Source organism: Pteronotus mesoamericanus, unplaced genomic scaffold, assembly GCF_021234165.1.
Source record: "Pteronotus mesoamericanus isolate MK-2021 breed Mesoamerican mustached bat unplaced genomic scaffold, CSHL_Meso_final contig_220, whole genome shotgun sequence".
Classification (NCBI taxonomy): Eukaryota; Metazoa; Chordata; class Mammalia; order Chiroptera; family Mormoopidae; genus Pteronotus; species Pteronotus mesoamericanus.
The window spans coordinates 2,763,246-2,780,782 of record NW_026555091.1 but is presented as its reverse complement, the minus strand read 5'-3'; the positions used below and the strand labels follow the sequence as shown (position 1 = coordinate 2,780,782).

The following is a 17,537-nucleotide window of genomic DNA, read 5'->3' as shown; positions in this document are numbered from 1 at the left end:
TGGAGAAGGGACTGCCCCTAACCCTGGGAGTCATATATAAGTAAGGGTAGGAGGGTATCTTATCTTAGCATGTTGGTTTTGTCCAGTTGACATTTAAATATTTTTGGAAATTCGGTTTCGTATAAATCGCCTCCTACCAGCCACAGCCTTAGCTCGTTCTTGGCGGTTCGTGGCCCCACCTGCATTTCCGCTTCTGCTGTCTGGGTTCAGTGCCGTGTTGATGCCGTCACCAGCTGAAATTCCTTGGCTCCCTGTTTGCTCCTCTCTCCCCAGTGTATTCCGTACCCAGCTGCCAGATTAGCGTTATGTTATGCTCAGTAACCTTTGCTTCCATAAAATGAAAATCACGATCAGTATTCAAAAGCAGGAGGAAAATGCTTTATTTTAGACAGGGCTTTCACCTCTTTGACTGTGATCTACAAGAAAGAAGAAATACATTTTACATTGTGACCTAGTGTGTCCATGTGCGATGTCCACACGCAGCACAGTTTCATGGGATGCAGCCCTTATTAGGTATGATGGAAGCAAATTTTTTTCACTGTGCTCCATTAAAAATGTCTGGTTCTTATCTAATACTTTTGTGACTGGGTTTTAAAATTGCTCAATGCAGGGGCATGGCAGACAGAGCTGGACTGGAAGAGCACAGAGGCAGGTCTTTTGGAGAAGGGACACTCGAGGAAACAGACCTGCCCAGTGCCCCGTCCCTTCCGAGATTTCTCCCCCTGTCTGGGGCACCTTGTGGCCCAGGATGTCCATGGGCACACTTCCCCCTGCGGAGACGCTAGGTGTGGTGGAGCCTTTGCATCGGCTCGCTGATTTACGAGGAAAGTAGCTGTTAAAAATGACGTGAAAGAGAAAAGCACCTTGCCCTCCTAAAAATTCCCTAAGTTATAAGTTGGACCAAAGTGAGGCATCTGTTGCCTCAGAGCGACCCCTGCCTTTGGGCCCTCTTGCCTTGTCTGTGCCCGAGCTGTGCAGAACCAGCTTCTATCCCGCACCCTCCCCAGAGGCCCCTTCTGCTGCTCGGCGTGAAGCCGCGCAGGGCTTCTCTGCAGAGTCCTGAGCGGCTGATGCTCCTGCTTCCTGTGGTTTTTCACAGACATCTCCATCTCGCCGAAGGAATCTGCCAAAATACAGTTAGAAAAATTCAGTGGCTATGCCGACCCAGGTGCCCCCCGCCCCTTTGGCAGGCTTTGTTTTTATAGTAATAATGGGTATTTCTCATAGAAAGTTGTTGAATTGAGTGTCACACGGTATGATCTCTAACCCATTGGTTCGTTTTGTCCAGTTTACGGTATAACATATCATGTTTAGAGATTCTAATTTGTGGCAGTTTGGAGGCACGCTAGAATATTTTGTGGTTAAATTCAACGATTTTTGTTTTCTCAAGGGCCACAAAACTCTACCGAGGAAGCTTGGTTGCACTCTGCATTTCCAACGTGTTTTTCATGCTTCCGTGGCAGTTCGCACAGTTTGTACTTCTTACTCAGGTAAGGGGCTTACGTTTCTCAACTGAATGAGGCTCGTTTATATAAAATTATAGAATTGATATGTTGTATGCTTCTGACTCCTAAAATGTTTCTTAGTTAATCCTTTTAAACAAACTTCAGGGTAGGGAAATATGTAGGATTTACTTATTATTGGGTGTCAGTACGAGGAGAATGCATTTATTGAACTGGCATTTGTAAGAATGCTTATCTCTGTTACTCAGTGTTTGTTAGTGCGCTTAAAAGAGGGCGAGTACTACACCTTGATGTATTTCTTTTAGGGAAATGTATTTCTGTTATGGATAATGCTGTACATTCTTATACCTTGGAGAAACACACATAAGATGAATAGCAAAAGAGTTCCTGTTTAAGGAGCTCTGCACCGGCCTGTAAAGGGCGTGTCCTCTTTTCCTGTCCTCCCGTGTCCCTCTCCAGGCAGAGGCCCCTGGAACAAGGGCCCGCCGCTGTGGAGAGGGGGGAACAGTGTCTGTCTCGACTGGGCCCCGGCCAGCTGCCACTTGGTTGTGCTGGCCAAATTATATTCGTAGAATGCAGTGTAAGAGTTGCTTTTTCTTGTCCTTTGAGATTTCATACTTGAGAAAAGAAGTCAGGGCTGGATCTCGTCCTGACTCTGTGCCCTAGCTTCTCAGCTCAGACCAACGGCTTAGCTTTCCTCAGTTGCAGTGTCCTCATTGTGAAATAGAGACGTGAGAGCTGCCTTTGTGGCACTGTGGGTAGGGTCCCGGCCAGATGAGGTAGCGCCTAGGGCTCTTAACACACTTGGTGCTTCTGCCGGACAGGTGAGCTGCTTTTACTGTTGCTGTTTAAAAAGAGGCTTTATTTGTACGCAGTTCCTTCTTTGATCTCATCTCTTTGGCTCCTTTGTCATCTCTCACAGGATGATGTTGTAAATGTGTGTGGTTTCAAGTGTCCCCGAGTCCCTCTTTAAGATCCTGCCCTGTGGGCTGTAGTGTGTTGCTTAGGCCCTGGGTGGAAGGGGAGTGGTCCCCTCGCTTCCAGGGAGAGGAGGGGGGCCTGCCTTTGGGGGTGGGGTCGGTGGGGCTGTCCTGGGGCGTCCTGGAGTGTGGGGTGGGGCTGCACGCTTCTCTGTGGGGTTTCTGTTGCATGACAGCGCCCACTTCTCCGCGCTGTGATGGCACATCCGTCACCCCAGCAGTGCAGTGGCCCTTGGTTTTCTCGCCGAGGGGAACTTTGTTGTGGCTTGTTTGCAGGTAAAACACTTGAGGAGTGGCACTTACCTTACCTGTTTAACTACTTGGCTGTTTGCATAGTAGGAGGAGCCTGGAGTCCAGTTTGAATTCCTGTCTCCGTGGAGAAGCAGGGACAGGCTCCATTTGACACGATATCTCTGTGTTTTACTCAGAGGCGTGCTTTCCTCATTCAGATAGTTCATCTAAATACCCCTGGTGCGCTCAGAATTCTTGGTGAACACACATGCAATTTTCTTCAAAACTATATAGAAACTTCAAATACCTTTGGAATGAAGTGCTTCTCATTTGAAATGTGATGAATTAGATAACCAACACTCGACTGTTTGTGTGAATGAAAGAGAACACTAATGGAGGTACTTGTAAAGAGTGGCTAACAAGCAGAACTTAATGTATTTTTATACACACACGCATTACATAATTATTTTTGAGTTTAATGTACCGTCTCCAATTAGGTACCAATCATCATACATTATATTTTCCTATTGTTTCATTGGGCAGGGCCGTTCGTAATCATGCATGTTGGCAGTAGAGTCACCCTGACATTAAAATGACTGTCATTTTGGATAATTTACAGAGGAGATCATTTGAATGGTTAATTGAGAGAGCTGTGTATGGAAAAGAAAAATCAACCAATATTTCCTATATTAATATACTGACCGTATCCAATAATAAATTGTTGAGTAAGAGGGCAACTGAAGAACTCACTTTCAAAGTAAATAAAAACTAATTTGAAACAACAATAAAAATAATCTTTTTTATTCTTAAAGCTATCCATTGTATATATAATTTTCATTTTTAACTTCTTTTTCAATTTCAGATTGCGTCATTATTCACAGTCTATGTCGTGGGATACATTGATATATGCAAGTTACGGAAGATCATTTATATACACATGGTAATGGTTTTTAAATTTGTCTTTTGTTCCCCCTTTGAGTTGATCTTAAAACAAACTCCTGATTAGTACTTGATTTGCTTATGGCTGAAACAAGTAGTAACATGATTCTATGACTAAAGCAAGTGTCACTCAAAAACTGATCCAGTTAACAGACCTTGATTTAAATAAGGTACCCAAGGCGTTTTAATTTGGGTTGTTTTATCTGATTTGAGTCATTGGGCCTGACTTAACACGTTATCCATAAGAGAGATAATTCATGAAAGAGAAACATGGAGTGATATATTATCCAAGGGTCTTCTATTAAGAGGATGAGGAATGTTCGTTTACTGAGCACCGAGTATCCAGCCACGTGGGCATACCAGTGAATAGAGCAGCAAAGACCCCAGCACACGTGTTGATTACATTCTAGGAGAGTGGAGGAAGAGAGAAGACGGGGATAAATAATAAATACAGTAACAGGGTAGATGGCACAGTATGTAGATGAAAGGAAAGTCCTGGCTCCCCAGGGAGATGGGGGGTAGAGGTAGCAAACGGGTGGGCAAGGAAGCTCCCGCTGAGATGGGGCTGGAGCAGAGGTGTGGGGGGCGGGCTGTTCGCTAAGGAGATTTCACCGAGAGGGATGTCCTGGGTCCGTGAAACCGCCAGAGCAAATGCGCGAAGCCTGGGTGGGTGGTTTTGATGAGCATTTATTCTTTAAAAACATTTGTCTTCTTTTTTTGTCATTAGTTCTGAAAATTCCAATGTTTTTTCCCCATAATTTTAATGTTATTACAGTATGCAGTTGTTATTTTTTATTCTCTAATAATTGATACGTATAAAAGAACATTTATAATACCTAGGGAAGCTGTGAACAAAGTTATGAAACGAACCGCCATGAGCCTGCCCTCCAGTTGAAGGCTAGAAGCGCCCTTGCTTCGAGGCCCTGGCGTGGCCTGCACCCTCGCCGCCCCCTAGGGACGGCCACTGCCCTGGCCTGTGAAATTATGCTGGACTTGCTCTCCCTCGTGCCTTCGCTGTGCGTGCGTTGCTGAGCAGTACGCCGCTGGGGCGGGGGGGGGGAGGGCAGTTAACAGTTGTTCCTGTGGAAAACAATATAGCAGTCAGTAATGGTGCCAGATAAACTCTGTTTCTTGTACTCACAACAGTAATCCTCCTTGTGCTCCACCTTGTATTTTTATGCTAAACATTAACATTATTTTTAAGGTTTGTAAAAATGGTATACTTTGATGAGACTTGCATTTTTACTCAGGTTTCTGAGATTTCTGTGTTACTGGAGTTTAGACATGTCTTTGCTTTATGTTTTCCATTGTGTAAATAAAACACAACTTATTTATCCATTTTCTTATTGGAAGACATTTAGATTTTCTCCCTCTGTTTTTGTCTTTTATGAGTAACGCTGTACATCTTCCTACATACCTCAGGGGGTGTGTATACTGAGTTTCTGTAGGGCGCTTACCTAGTAGCAGAATTTCTGGGTGGCAGATTATATACATGCTCAACTTCATGATTTAATACTGCCTTGATTTTCAAAAGTGGTTAGACTCTTTCCAACAGTAATGTGTAACAGTTCATGTTTTTCTATATCCTTTTCTATTTTGTTAATCTGATAAGTATACAATGGTGTCTTATGGCTTTAATTTGTATCTTCTCTCACTCTGAGTAAAGCTGAACATCTTTTGGTGTGTTTGTGTTTCCCTTTTTGTGACACTCCTATTCATATCTTCTGCCGTTTTTCTCTAATGTCTAAGAGAGATGGCGTCTGTTTTCTTCACTGCAGTGTGATCCACTATTTTCACTATCTGTTTTGATGCTTGCATTGTTCCCTGTTGGGCAACTTCAGGCTGTCTTCTCTGTCTGTTTAACATGCCCTCATTGTGCTTTGAGCACTTTTTAAAAGAAATTTATAGAGGCTAAACTTCATCAAATGCTTTTTTGCATCTTTCTAGATGATCTCATGTATTTTTCCCTGCTTAATATGTTACAATTATGAATTATATTGATAGATTTTCTACATTAAGAAACCTCGCTTTTCTCCTAAACACAGCTTGTATACAGCGCTGGGTTTACTTTGGTATTATTTTGTCAGGATTCTTAAATATCTATTCATGAACGGGACTGGACAGTCAATTCTTTTTAACACTTGACTGACTTTTTCTCCAAACTGTTTAATAGAATTTTTTAACATTGCAGTAAAACCTCGGTGCATTTAGGTTCCGTCAGTCACACAATCACGTAGGCAGCTACGGGTGAGGACTTGGACCCAAAGTTACAGTGAAGAAGTACTAACATTACAAAGGTTTACCTTGTAGTAGAGCCTCTCTTGGTAACTGATTTTTGCTTTATGGTGTGACTTCTAAATAGGAAACATCTTCCATTATCCCTTCACAAATTCCTATGTTTCATAAAGAGGGAAAAATAGAATTACCTCCAAAAAGGGTTTTTCCCCATTGTTTTTATTGTGGTAAACTACATAATATAAAATGTACCACCCTAGTCTTTTAAAATGTACACACCAGTGATGTTAAGGACATCCAGACTCCGTGGTAGTACGCAACCACCGCCACCGGCCATCTTCAAACTCCTCATCTTGCAACACTGAAACTGTATCCCTTACACAGCAGTTCCCTGCTCTGCTTCCTCCCCCAGCCCCTGGAAACCACCTCCAGATCCTGCTTTCTCTGTCTGTGATTCTAACTACTCTAGGTACTTCCTGCAAGTGAAATTGTGCAGTATTTGTCTTTCCCTAGAGATTTTTTTACCCAGCCCAATGTTCTCAAGGTCCATTTATGTCGATGCAAATGGCCGAATTTCCTTTTCTATGGCTGTGTAGTATCATGTATATTCACATATATATTCATTTATCAGTATATGCTTATGTGTCCAGGGGTGGGCAAAAGTAGGTTTACAGTTGTAATACAAATAAATAATACAATAATTAACAAATAATATAAGAATAAACTCTTTCCTGTACTCACCACTGTAAACCTATGTTTTTGCTCACTCCTATATATTCATATATATGTGCACATATGTACCACATTTTCAATATCTATGCATATAAAAATATTTGCAATGTTTATTTGATAAGAAGTTATGTTCTATAACAAGAGCTTTTAAGGAAAATAACCAAAACCCAATAGAAAAATGGGCAGTAGGACTAGATGGCACACACATACACACATGTACAACATATAACACAGTAACAACAACGTGAACAGCAGATAGAAGAAAAGACACTGTGTCTCACTCATTATTAAATTAAAAGTAGGACAGTGTGGCAACATTTTTCTTAGATTGGCAGCTATTTAAAAGGATGGTAGGTACACAGTGTTGCAGGAATGTGTATCAGCAGGAACCCCCATTGCCCTGTTGGTGGGAGAGTAAATTGGTACAGTATTTTGCGTGGCAATGTGTTTTTCAGATTTTAAAATGTATACCTTTAATCCATCAATTTCACTTCTAGTAATTTATCCCTAAATATATTGATATGTATGCACAGAATGATGTTTTTCATAGCAGGGTTTGTATAGAAAAATACAAAATAACAACAGAACAACACCGGAAGGCATTAAGTATTCAGCAATAGGTAGAGGACTGGTTACATTTATTCAACAGAATGGATGAGATTGGTCTGGATTGATAAGGAAGCTCTCTGAAACAAATTAAGAGTTAAAACAACCAATGGTATATAAGTTTCCATTTGAGGTTTTTAAAAAAATGTAAACTAGAATTTGTACAATTGAACTCTGGAAGGATACACAAGACAGTGTTGAGATTGGCGATCTTTCGGGGGCTGAAGTGTGGGGAAGGACGTGGGCTGTTTGCATTAGATGCTCCCTTGGAACAGTTTGAATTTTGTTTGTCATGGGCATGTGCGGTTTTTTTTGTTTTATGTGCATTAATTATATTTTTCTTGGATTTTTCCAGATTTCTCTTGCACTTTGTTTTGTTTTGATGTTTGGAAACTCAATGTTATTAACTTCTTATTATGCTTCCTCTTTGGTGATTATTTGGGTAAGTATTCTCTAAGTACGTGGCTGTTTTTGAAATTAATGCTTTACCAGTTTCCTGATCACTGGCTTGGGGTTTGTGAGGGATTTTCTGTGAGAAACATCTCAGTGTGTTACTGAGTACATCTGTCCATGACCAAGTGTTCGAGAACTCGCTTCCAGCACAGCAAAGAAACGCAACAGAGGTTCACGAGGGGAAGCCTAGCGCCTGGCCTCGGTGAGAGAGCTGCCCGTTCTCCTTCCACATCTTTGCTGCTGCCTAAGTTTTCGTCCCAGGGTTAATTTTAGAAGTTTCTATGCTTGCCTCTGTTTCCTGTTCTCCTCTCCCCTTTTTAGTTTTTGTCCGATTCCCGCTCCCCTCCCTGATCCCCTTTCCTCCCTGCGGCATCTCCCAGCAGCCTCTCCTCCTTGGTCCCCTTGACCTGAGGCCTGAGGCCTTGGTTTTTCAGGGTCTTCCCTCGTGTTTATTTGTGTGGATTATTCAGATGGTTTAAACTGGTAATGATTCAGTAGTAGTTTGCTGAGTCAGTCCTGACTGAGAGGATCAGGAGACTAGGGACAGAATTAGAGCGGACGGGGAAAGGCCACCTACCTCTTTCACTGCTTTGGTAGCATGACTTTCTAAGTATACATTTTCCTGAATTGAAGGACTTCCAGAAGTGGCTCTCCTTTCTTCTCAGTGGGCTTCACCATTGCAATATTTTGCAACCCTAAGAAGAAAGAAGTTACTTCTATATTTAGTACCGGTTGGTTTCTGGAAGACAAAAACCTACTGTACTGTCATAGTCGAAATGTATTCTATTTCTTAAATAATCGTTTAAATTGTTCAGATCAATTTGGCTTTCTTGATTTCTAAAACCCCTTAGCAAATTTGGAACCTCCTATTTCTTTGTCTCATTTTACAAGTAATGTGTGTCTAAGATCTTATTTCTCAAAGATTTGCTGCTTTTCAGACTGTGTGACTCGAGGATACCTGGTCACAAAAGTTAGCAATTAGCATGTGATGGTGCTGTGTTTTCAACAATGGCAAAAAAAATTCACTCACCGAGTTGCTGTGCTTTGAGATGAATGATAGTTTTTACAGTTAGTGAATTATGTTTGTAATTAGGAAACATGAAAATATACTCAATTCTCTATTTTACACGTGTACACGGACAGGGTCTGCTACTACTCAGGTTCAAGCATGTGACTCTTGGGACTTGTGTGTTCCAGGGAAGCCACTGAATGGAAGATGACACATCAGTAGAATTTAATCTAAGCACATTTTGTAGGAAATTTGTCTTTGTTCACTTGAACACCTACAATGTGTCAGGTTTCCTCCAAAGTGCTTGACACTGAGGTGTGTTGTAGGTTATGAATTATGCAATTTATGTATATTTCATATAGTTTGTTGTCTAAAAATAAATGATGCCACAGTTGCAGAATATAGCATGTTTTTGCATATTTAACTATAAACAAGTACTTGCCTGTTTTTGTTTATAGTTATCACTTTGCAACACGAATCTTAACACATTCGTGATCACAGATATTCAGAAACTTCTGAAGAGATTTCATTTGGGTCCATATATTTATGTTTTGACCTCTGACTCTATTTTTGCCAAGTTTGAAGTAGATTTAGATCCCTATAAGTATTATATTTTGAGAATGTATTATGTACTTGGAAAGACACGAGATTTGATAAGGAAGTATTTAGTTGATTCATTAAAAACTTATTTGTAGTTTATCCTAAGAATTAATAATAGTTAACGTAAGAAAAATCTTATGGCTATAAGACATCTGTCTAAAATTCTGAATTCATTTTATATTTCTTGATTTCTAGGTAAATCAGAGATAGAAAAGTCACTCATAAAAATTAATATGTGACTCTGTTTTCAATTATACGAAGTCACTAACTGACCTAATCCACTTTGGTTAAAATAGGGCTTGTTCTTGAAGCCAGTGAGCCAGTGCTGATGCTCTATGGAATGTCAACAGTGTGCAGAATTTTAGGTTCTTCAGAGTCTTATTATTTAGAAGTACTTTCTGGCACTTGAATTTATAAGTATTAACTGTATGCTGTGTTATTTTCTCCATGCAGGGTGTACTGGCAATGAAACCACATTTCCTGAAAATAAATGTATCTGAACTTAGTTTATGGGTAAGAATCAATCTATTTGAATGCATACATTTTTCTTCTCTAAAATATGTCATTGGTTTTATGTTTCACTTTTAAGGAAACAATCTATGCAATGCCGGGGATCTAACAGTTTTATGACATGTTAGAGCTCAGTTTTAATGTACCAAATTGCCCTTTTCATGACGCAAGTTAAGATTAATATTTGATAGGTAGTTAAAGAATTCCATTTTTTTTTTATTATCCATGTTTTTGCTAAGGAGCAGTCCATATGTAAGGAACTGTTGGTAGCAGAAGACTTTAACTGCAGTTGCTGTAGAAATCTTCTAGAAAGTATTAATTTTTCCAATGCGATTGTATGTTTATATGTTTATTTTTAGTGATAGCTCCTTAATTTTGAAGTAATGTTATTTTAATTTAAGGTGCATTTTTTTTTTCTATTTTAGCATTTTCTCTTGCTTGTGGAGATAGTTATTTGATATGTGATTAAAGCATTTTTTTCTTCCTGGACTCTGTCTATGGAATGACTGTAGAAAGCATGTTTGTTTTGTTTTGTTATTTTTCCTTTTGTAGGTTATCCAAGGATGTTTTTGGTTATTTGGAACTGTCATACTCAAGTATTTGACATCTAAAATCTTTGGCATTGCAGATGATGTGAGTACATTTGTGCTTAGACTGAAAGACTTGAATCAAACAGGCTATAAACAAATTACTTGAGTTATTAAAATACCACTATTTAAGCCAAATTCCAAGAGGAAGAATTTTCATCTGTTTTTTATCTATCTAGTTTGTATTTTACTTGATGTTTTAGACTTATTTCTCCTTTTCAATGGACAGATGGCTTTCTTATGCTGTTTTAGGTGCTGTTTGTTCCCCCTATTGATTCCTTAAACGTGTTAGCACACGCTTCTTCTCAAGCAGGAGTGCCGAAATTCTTCTCCACGCCTTCACTGCCCCTCAGCCCGTCCCCTCACCTGGCCCCCCGGGCCCCCCTGCCCCCACTACCCCCCCTCCCCAATGCCACGGGGGATTGTAGTCACAGTTTGTTTTAGATGTAATTCCGCCCCACCCCCACCCCCATCTTTGGTTCTTGCTTTTTTGGACAACAGTGAATTGAAAGTTTGGCAAATGTCTCCTTCATTAAATGAAAATAATCTACATTCCTCACATGGCTTTCTGTGGGGAACAGCGACTGATGTGAGCGAGAGCACCTGGTGACAGGAAACGATCACACAGGTGTTGGCCATCGGCAGAAAGAGCGTGCTGTCCCAAGGCCTCCCCATTTGATACTTCTTGCAAAGAGCCTTCAGTCCCCTTCCCAGAAATCTGAATGAGTGTCTCCTTTTCTTTACTCTGTTGCACTTGGTCCTTTCATGAGTGACAGAGGTATCTGTGTGACCAGGCCCACCTGTCCCCGTGTAACATGTTGCACCGGGTGGAGCTCGCTGAGCAGGGAAACACAGGGAAAGGCTTTGGTTTGTTGATCAGTTTTGGGAGTCGGGATTGTGGGACCTCTCATTTGTCAGCAAAAGAAGAGAGGACTGTGAAGTTAGAGGGGACAGTACTTTCCTAACAAAAGCTCACTGTGTGGGAACAGTGAGGTCTGTAACATAGTGAAGGCTATTTTTAGATACTACTAAGGTTAAAATGCTTTATTACCATCTGTGGTGTAATCTAATGGTACCTCATTTTATTCCTTACTAGGCTCACATTGGCAACTTACTAACATCAAAATTCTTCAGTTACAAGGATTTTGATACTTTATTGTATACTTGTGCAGCAGAGTTCGACTTTATGGAAAAGGAGGTAAGATATGATGATTTCTGGTTTTTTCCCTTAGGTTTTGGCTCATTCATTTTTCAGAAAGGAAGTTCCTGTTATTTCAGACTCTGTCCTTTGTGCTGTTGTCTAAGTTTGAAGGAAAAGAAAAACCTGGCTGCAGAGAGGAAGCTGTTCCTGTTTACCTTAGCGTAGCCCCCTGATGTGCACGGTCCTTTCCTCATTCTAGTAACGTGGACGCAGGCCTTGGGCTGGCAGTTGTTGGAGTAAACACAGGCATTGCCAGCTGCCTCTTTCTAGGGGCAGCGGTGATTCAGTGAAGCTCAGGCTCTTACTTCCCGCTCGCTGTACGGTGCTTTGTTTGAATGATCTCACTGCTTTGAAATAAGATTGAGCACACATTTCTTATTCAACAGCATTTCTCTTTTAAAACTGTATTCAGATGTTTAGAAGGAAACCAAGAGTAGTTTAGTGGGTTGTGAGATGAGTCTGCAGTACCACTTAGTGTTCTTGAACTAAGGACTCCCATTGTGTGTGTCTTAGCTACTAGTTCCTGCTGGTATGCTGCGGACAGGAGAGGTGAGTACCGACTGAGGTACCTAAGAAAGTACTTCACTGTGTTAATACTTCATAGAAAATATGGCTTTGCAGTACTTTATGAGCGGGTTTGGTTCAACAACCAGGTATATATGGGTCTTTTCACACCACCCCTGTGGCCTGATTCATTATGATAGTTTATCTCTGAGATACATTTCTTCAAAATTGTGTTATGTGTTCAACGGGCCAACAATACTCTGTTGCCACTTGCATTTTGTCCCTCAGCTCCCACTGGGTTAGCCTGTGTCCCGACTTGCAGACCAGTGGACAGCAGCGCGCCCCACTGCAGACCCTCAGCCGGCCAGCTGTCCTGGGCTGGGTGCGCCCCGCACGTGTGCTGTGGGGCCGGGGGCCCCTGGTCTGCATTCCCTGCGGCCTGGCGCGTGGGCGTGACGCGTGCTGGCTGAGGAAGGGCGCAGAGACAGTGTTGTCCTGCTGGAGGACAGGAAGGAGGAGGATCTTGCAAGACAGTAAAGTGCGCATTAATAGGTGGGCAAGACTCCTTCAAGAAAGTGGTAAAGGAAGTAGAGGGTGAAGCAGCAGCAGAGAATTAGGACACAGAAGCCCTTTGACATTAATGAGGGTGGGTGTGCCACTGAGCCTGCAGTCCCTCAGTGATGTGAGAGAAGAAACTGTCACTGAGCCTCAGCATGACTCCAGTCGTTTGGAAGAAAATGGCAAAGCTCTTGCAGCCTGCAGTTCCCCATCTCCATAGGGACCTTCCTGGGGACTGGGCCCGGTCAGATTGCACGGCATGTCCACGCGGTGGAAGAAGGAGCGATTTAACATGACTGCTCACTGATTCGGAAAGGCACTTAAAGGTGTATAATAGAATGAGCGAAACTGTACAATCTTAATTACTTACATTAGTGTGCAAGAGCAAAATGTTAACGATGGTTTCTGGGTGGGGAGATAATCAGTAATTAACTTTTTTTGTTATTTGCATCTTCTAAATTTTCTACAGTAATTATGTATTAATTATGTTATTTAAAAGAAAGGAAACTCAATACAGGGATCTTTCCCTTTCAGATAAGAAAATGGATGGCAAGGAACATGTATAAGGGACTGATGGACAAAGCCAAAGTGGGGAAGGATTGAGGGTGGGAGGTGGGGGTGGGGCAGGGGAAGTGGTGGCGGGAAAATGAAGACAGATGTATTTGAACAATAGAAAATGTAAAAAAGAAAAAAAGTATTGAAAGTACAGGGCACCAAGGGAGGGACGTTTTTATGGTCAAATATAGACAAAACTGGATAGACCCATTTGTACATACTTAACTGTGTTTATGAGTATGTACTCAGTATGAAATGAATGGAGGGAGCACACAGATAAATGATATAGATTATTTCATGAATGTTGTATTTGGGGTCTGTTTAAAGCTTTGTATCACATTATACACCAGACTACTTCAGTTAATTCATGTGTTAAAAATAATGAAGCCTGAAAACTAAATTTGAGAGGCATTTCAGTGAACATTAACTTCATTTCTTAATGAGCATAATACCAGTGCAGACCACATATGAGAATGATGAATAGATTTGTGTGCATGTAACTTAAAACACCTGTACATTAAATATTGTAAAAATCAAAAAGCAGATGAGTAACTGGGACGATTCCTGCCATAAATAGAACAAATGAAACTAGAGATTAATTAGCATAGGAGCTTGTTTAAATCAATTAAAAGTCACCAAGAACTCTCACCTTTCCCCCACCACCAAAAACACATCCCCGCACCCACACACAGGCAGCAATGGGGAAGGATGCGGACGAACAGTCCATCGGGGAGGAATGCTGGTGACTGATTAAATGTGAAAGTGTCTTCTTTTTTTTTCCTACACCTTCCAGTTTTTACAGTGAGCATATATAACCCATTGTGTATGCTTCGGATAAAATCAAGAATTGCAAACGAATATTAACATGAAAGAACAGGTAGTCAGAGCAGAACTCATCTACACACGCGCACACCCCTCGCACGAGGGGCTTCCGCTGCGTTTGTGCTGTGCGTACCCTCTCTCTGGCGTATCTTGGGACATTGAGGAAGTTTATAGTTTTATTTTCTATTAATACCTTTATATATTAGCCTTAGTCCCTTCGGTTGTTCTCTTCCTGAGGGTTATACTGAACTTAGCAAGTCCCCTCTTGCCCCCGCTGCTTCCCAGCCTTCTCGCTTGCCGCAAGCGCGTGATCAGGGAGATCACTTCACCCCCCGCATGCTCCCCCCGCACTTGGAGTCCTGCTCTATCTTCATCATCAGACCATGTAACGACTCGTGCTGTCCTGTCACCGCCACCTCCCCGTCACGGCCGTTGTTGGGGCGGTGGGTGGTTTTGAAGCTCACGGGGAAGCCCCTGCCGCCTTTTCTCGGCCCTGTGAGGCTTGTCTCCAGCGGGTTCCTCAGGAAGGGCTCCTGGGGGCAAGAAGCCTGAGCGTCTGCACGTTCAAAGTCTTTCATCAGTGGCTTTCCTCTGACGGCTGGTTTGGCCAGAGACAAGTCTTTGATCAGTATCTTGTCACGAGTTTCTTAAATAAGTCACTCCACTGTCTTCCGGTCAGAAGTATTTCTGGCAAAGTCCAATGTTAATCTGATTTCCTTTGAAAGAGAAATTTTTAAAATACCTTTTAAGCTTTTGGGATATAACGTTAAAATTTTTTGAGCACTTTGTTAAATTTTGTTAAATGTTTCTAACACAATTATGATACATTACCTTTTTAAGGTAAACACCTGTATCCTACAACTTTTGTTGCATGTTATTAGAAAATACCTAATTTTAAAAATATTAAGATAGTTTCAAAAATTTTATGATTTTTGCTTAGAGTTACACATAATTTAAAATTTACAAAATAAATATATTTATTTTAAAATATTAAGTACTATGCAAATGTTTATAAAGGTAAATTATAAGATAAAAACATTTAAATTCTCTTACTAGGACTTCTAACTCATGAAGTATGCATTTTGTCTAATAAATTATCAGAATTACTTATCTAATACAGAATAATAAATGAGAGAAATTGGATTAATGAGAGGGAAAATCATAAAATACTACTTACTTTATATTTTGTAGAATTAAAATGTACCAGTGTTTTTAATGCCGTTGAAACTAGGTTTCTCTATGTAAACATATTAGGGAAAGTGTACATTATTTGACTCAATAATATAGAATTGTTTTGTGAGGGCAAAGCATTGGTGGTAGTAAGGAAGTCAATTGCAGTTTAGAAATTTCAAGGCCAAGGTTGTTTAAAACTGTGGCCTCAAGTTATTGAGAGGTGTGTAGGATTGCAGTGTACAGGCCTTTGTTATTTAAGAATTTGTGGAGTTTTCTTATGTTACTAAAGAAAGTGCCAAAATGCTGTTGTTATTCTTGTAAACATTGGTCATTGTGTGTGCATGTGTGTAGGGGGAGGGGGGAGGGATCATGGCTGGGATATTTAGTCCCCCACAAGATGTGCAGGGAAAGCTCAAGCCCTTTGCAGTTCTGCTGGCCATTGCTGAGTAGTAAGTTGGGCCTCTAGTTAGGAAAGTAGTTGCCAAAAGGCGAGCAGTAGTCACTTTTTACACTAACACGTCTTTGGAGACTGTATTTGTTACTGTTTTCAACTAGCCGTTCTGGGAAATTTGATCCTAGAGAGGAAGTGCATCTTCACTTTTCTGATGGGAGTCTGGTTAGATTGGACCTAGCCGAGTGAACACTCGTGCTTCAGTTCACTTGGTTTGTAATTTGAAGTGAAATTTTGTCTGTTCAAAATAACACTGTTCTCTAACAAAACATCTCTGTGAATTTCAGACTCCACTGAGGTACACAAAGACATTGTTGCTTCCAGTCGTTCTCGTTGTGTTTATTGCAATTGTCAGAAAGGTATGTCTGTCACTTAAGAGCGCTTTCCTGTAATAAAATGTTTTCCTGTTACTACATAGGAGATAGTGTACTAGCCCACATGTTAATCCAACACAACGTTGTGTATGAATTTATGGAAACCTGGTCTGTACTTTTGTACTAATAACCTTTGACGAACACTTACAAGCCTTAAAAATATTCTCCTGGCTGCCGGCTTAACACAGACACGGGGAAAGAGGGGGCTCAAGTGTTGATAGTCATGTGTTTAAAAGACGAGATCAAAGAGACCCCATTGACCCAGATATGGCTGTTTTTGCCTCTGTAAATTATTACTGACTTGCTTTTAACTTTTATGTAATATTCCCATAAAATATTAAATATATGCCCTTTTAAGTCATACATGCAGTGTTCACTACTCCTGGATCGAATTTATTATTAATCCAAAGGAGGAAATAGAATATTAACCATGTATTATTACGCTCAATAAAGCGGTCAGACTGCCAGTGTGACTTTGACAATGAAACCCTGAGCCCAGATAGAAACCGAGGCAGGGAGGTCGCCATCTTCAGCAAAGAGCAGGCATGATGGCCTCTCCTTTTTCTTTTAAGAATTGGTGAGCTTAACTGTAGGTGTTTTAAGAGAATGAATTCAGATTAATCTGTAATAGAAATACAGATAGCAGACCCTGAAAGTTTTCTGATTTGTAGCTAGTGATTTCTGTTTTAACACGATGTCGTATATTTGTAGAATACTCACTGCTGTAATTGTCATTCACATTATATATTTGTGCTTCCCCAGAGCATTTCACATGCATTATTTCAGTTGGTATTCGACCGCGCTGTGAGGTGCAGACGTTATTATCCCCGTTTTGACAGATGCAGAATGGGAAGATCAGAGAGGTTGTTAGCAGCCTCATGGCACGTCCCCTGACAAGCAGGGGCAGCGAGCGGCAGGTTGCACACCCGCCCTCGTCCCTGGGCGTCGAGCAGCTTCTGCTGTGGAGCCTCGCGGCCCTGTCACATCCCCTTGGGTTGGGCTCGTCACTTTCTGCTGCCTGCCAGGCTCTCAGCTTCCTTTGGGCTTTTGCATACTTTATGTGGGTCTGCACCCAGAAAGAAGGAAAAAAATACTAGATGTTGGCAATCCAGATGCATTAAAAAGACAGCCATCTGGGAGGCTCGATGATGAAAATTATTAGGTTGGGTTAAAGAAGTAGGATGTCTGACTTAACAAGAAAGATTTGAATGGCAAGAGGGTAACTATTTTCACACATGTAAAAGCCTGCCTCTTGGAAATGAGATTACCTTCATTTTGGCTCTTTAGAATTATGACCCGTTCCAGGTGGTATAGGACCTTTGACCAGGATCAATCTGGACTGACCAGGAAGGTGTCATAGATACAGGCGATGGCTGGGTGCCTGAGCTGGATGAACACCTGTCGTCAGTGTCGTGGGGGACTGGGGAGGGGCTTTCAGATCCGATGGCCTCCCAGTCACTGCTGAGTAGGAAGACACAGTGGTCAGTTGGCTGTGCTTCTCAGTCTGTGAGCCGGCTCTCCAGCCCTGAGAGTCCGGAATTAAGGGGAGGCCTT

The 17,537-nt window shown here is 41.3% G+C and overlaps 1 protein-coding gene across 1 annotated transcript in view; it reads left to right on the top strand.

The window, feature by feature from the left end:
* Positions 1-17,537, top strand: part of DPY19L1 (dpy-19 like C-mannosyltransferase 1) — a 68,807-nt gene that overhangs the window by 35,949 nt on the left and 15,321 nt on the right. The window contains exons 9-15 of the mRNA XM_054571351.1: positions 1,391-1,490; positions 3,537-3,614; positions 7,542-7,628; positions 9,702-9,761; positions 10,311-10,391; positions 11,442-11,543; positions 15,897-15,968. Coding sequence (XP_054427326.1) covers positions 1,391-1,490; positions 3,537-3,614; positions 7,542-7,628; positions 9,702-9,761; positions 10,311-10,391; positions 11,442-11,543; positions 15,897-15,968 — 580 coding nt within the window. The remainder of the gene's footprint in view (positions 1-1,390; positions 1,491-3,536; positions 3,615-7,541; positions 7,629-9,701; positions 9,762-10,310; positions 10,392-11,441; positions 11,544-15,896; positions 15,969-17,537) is intronic.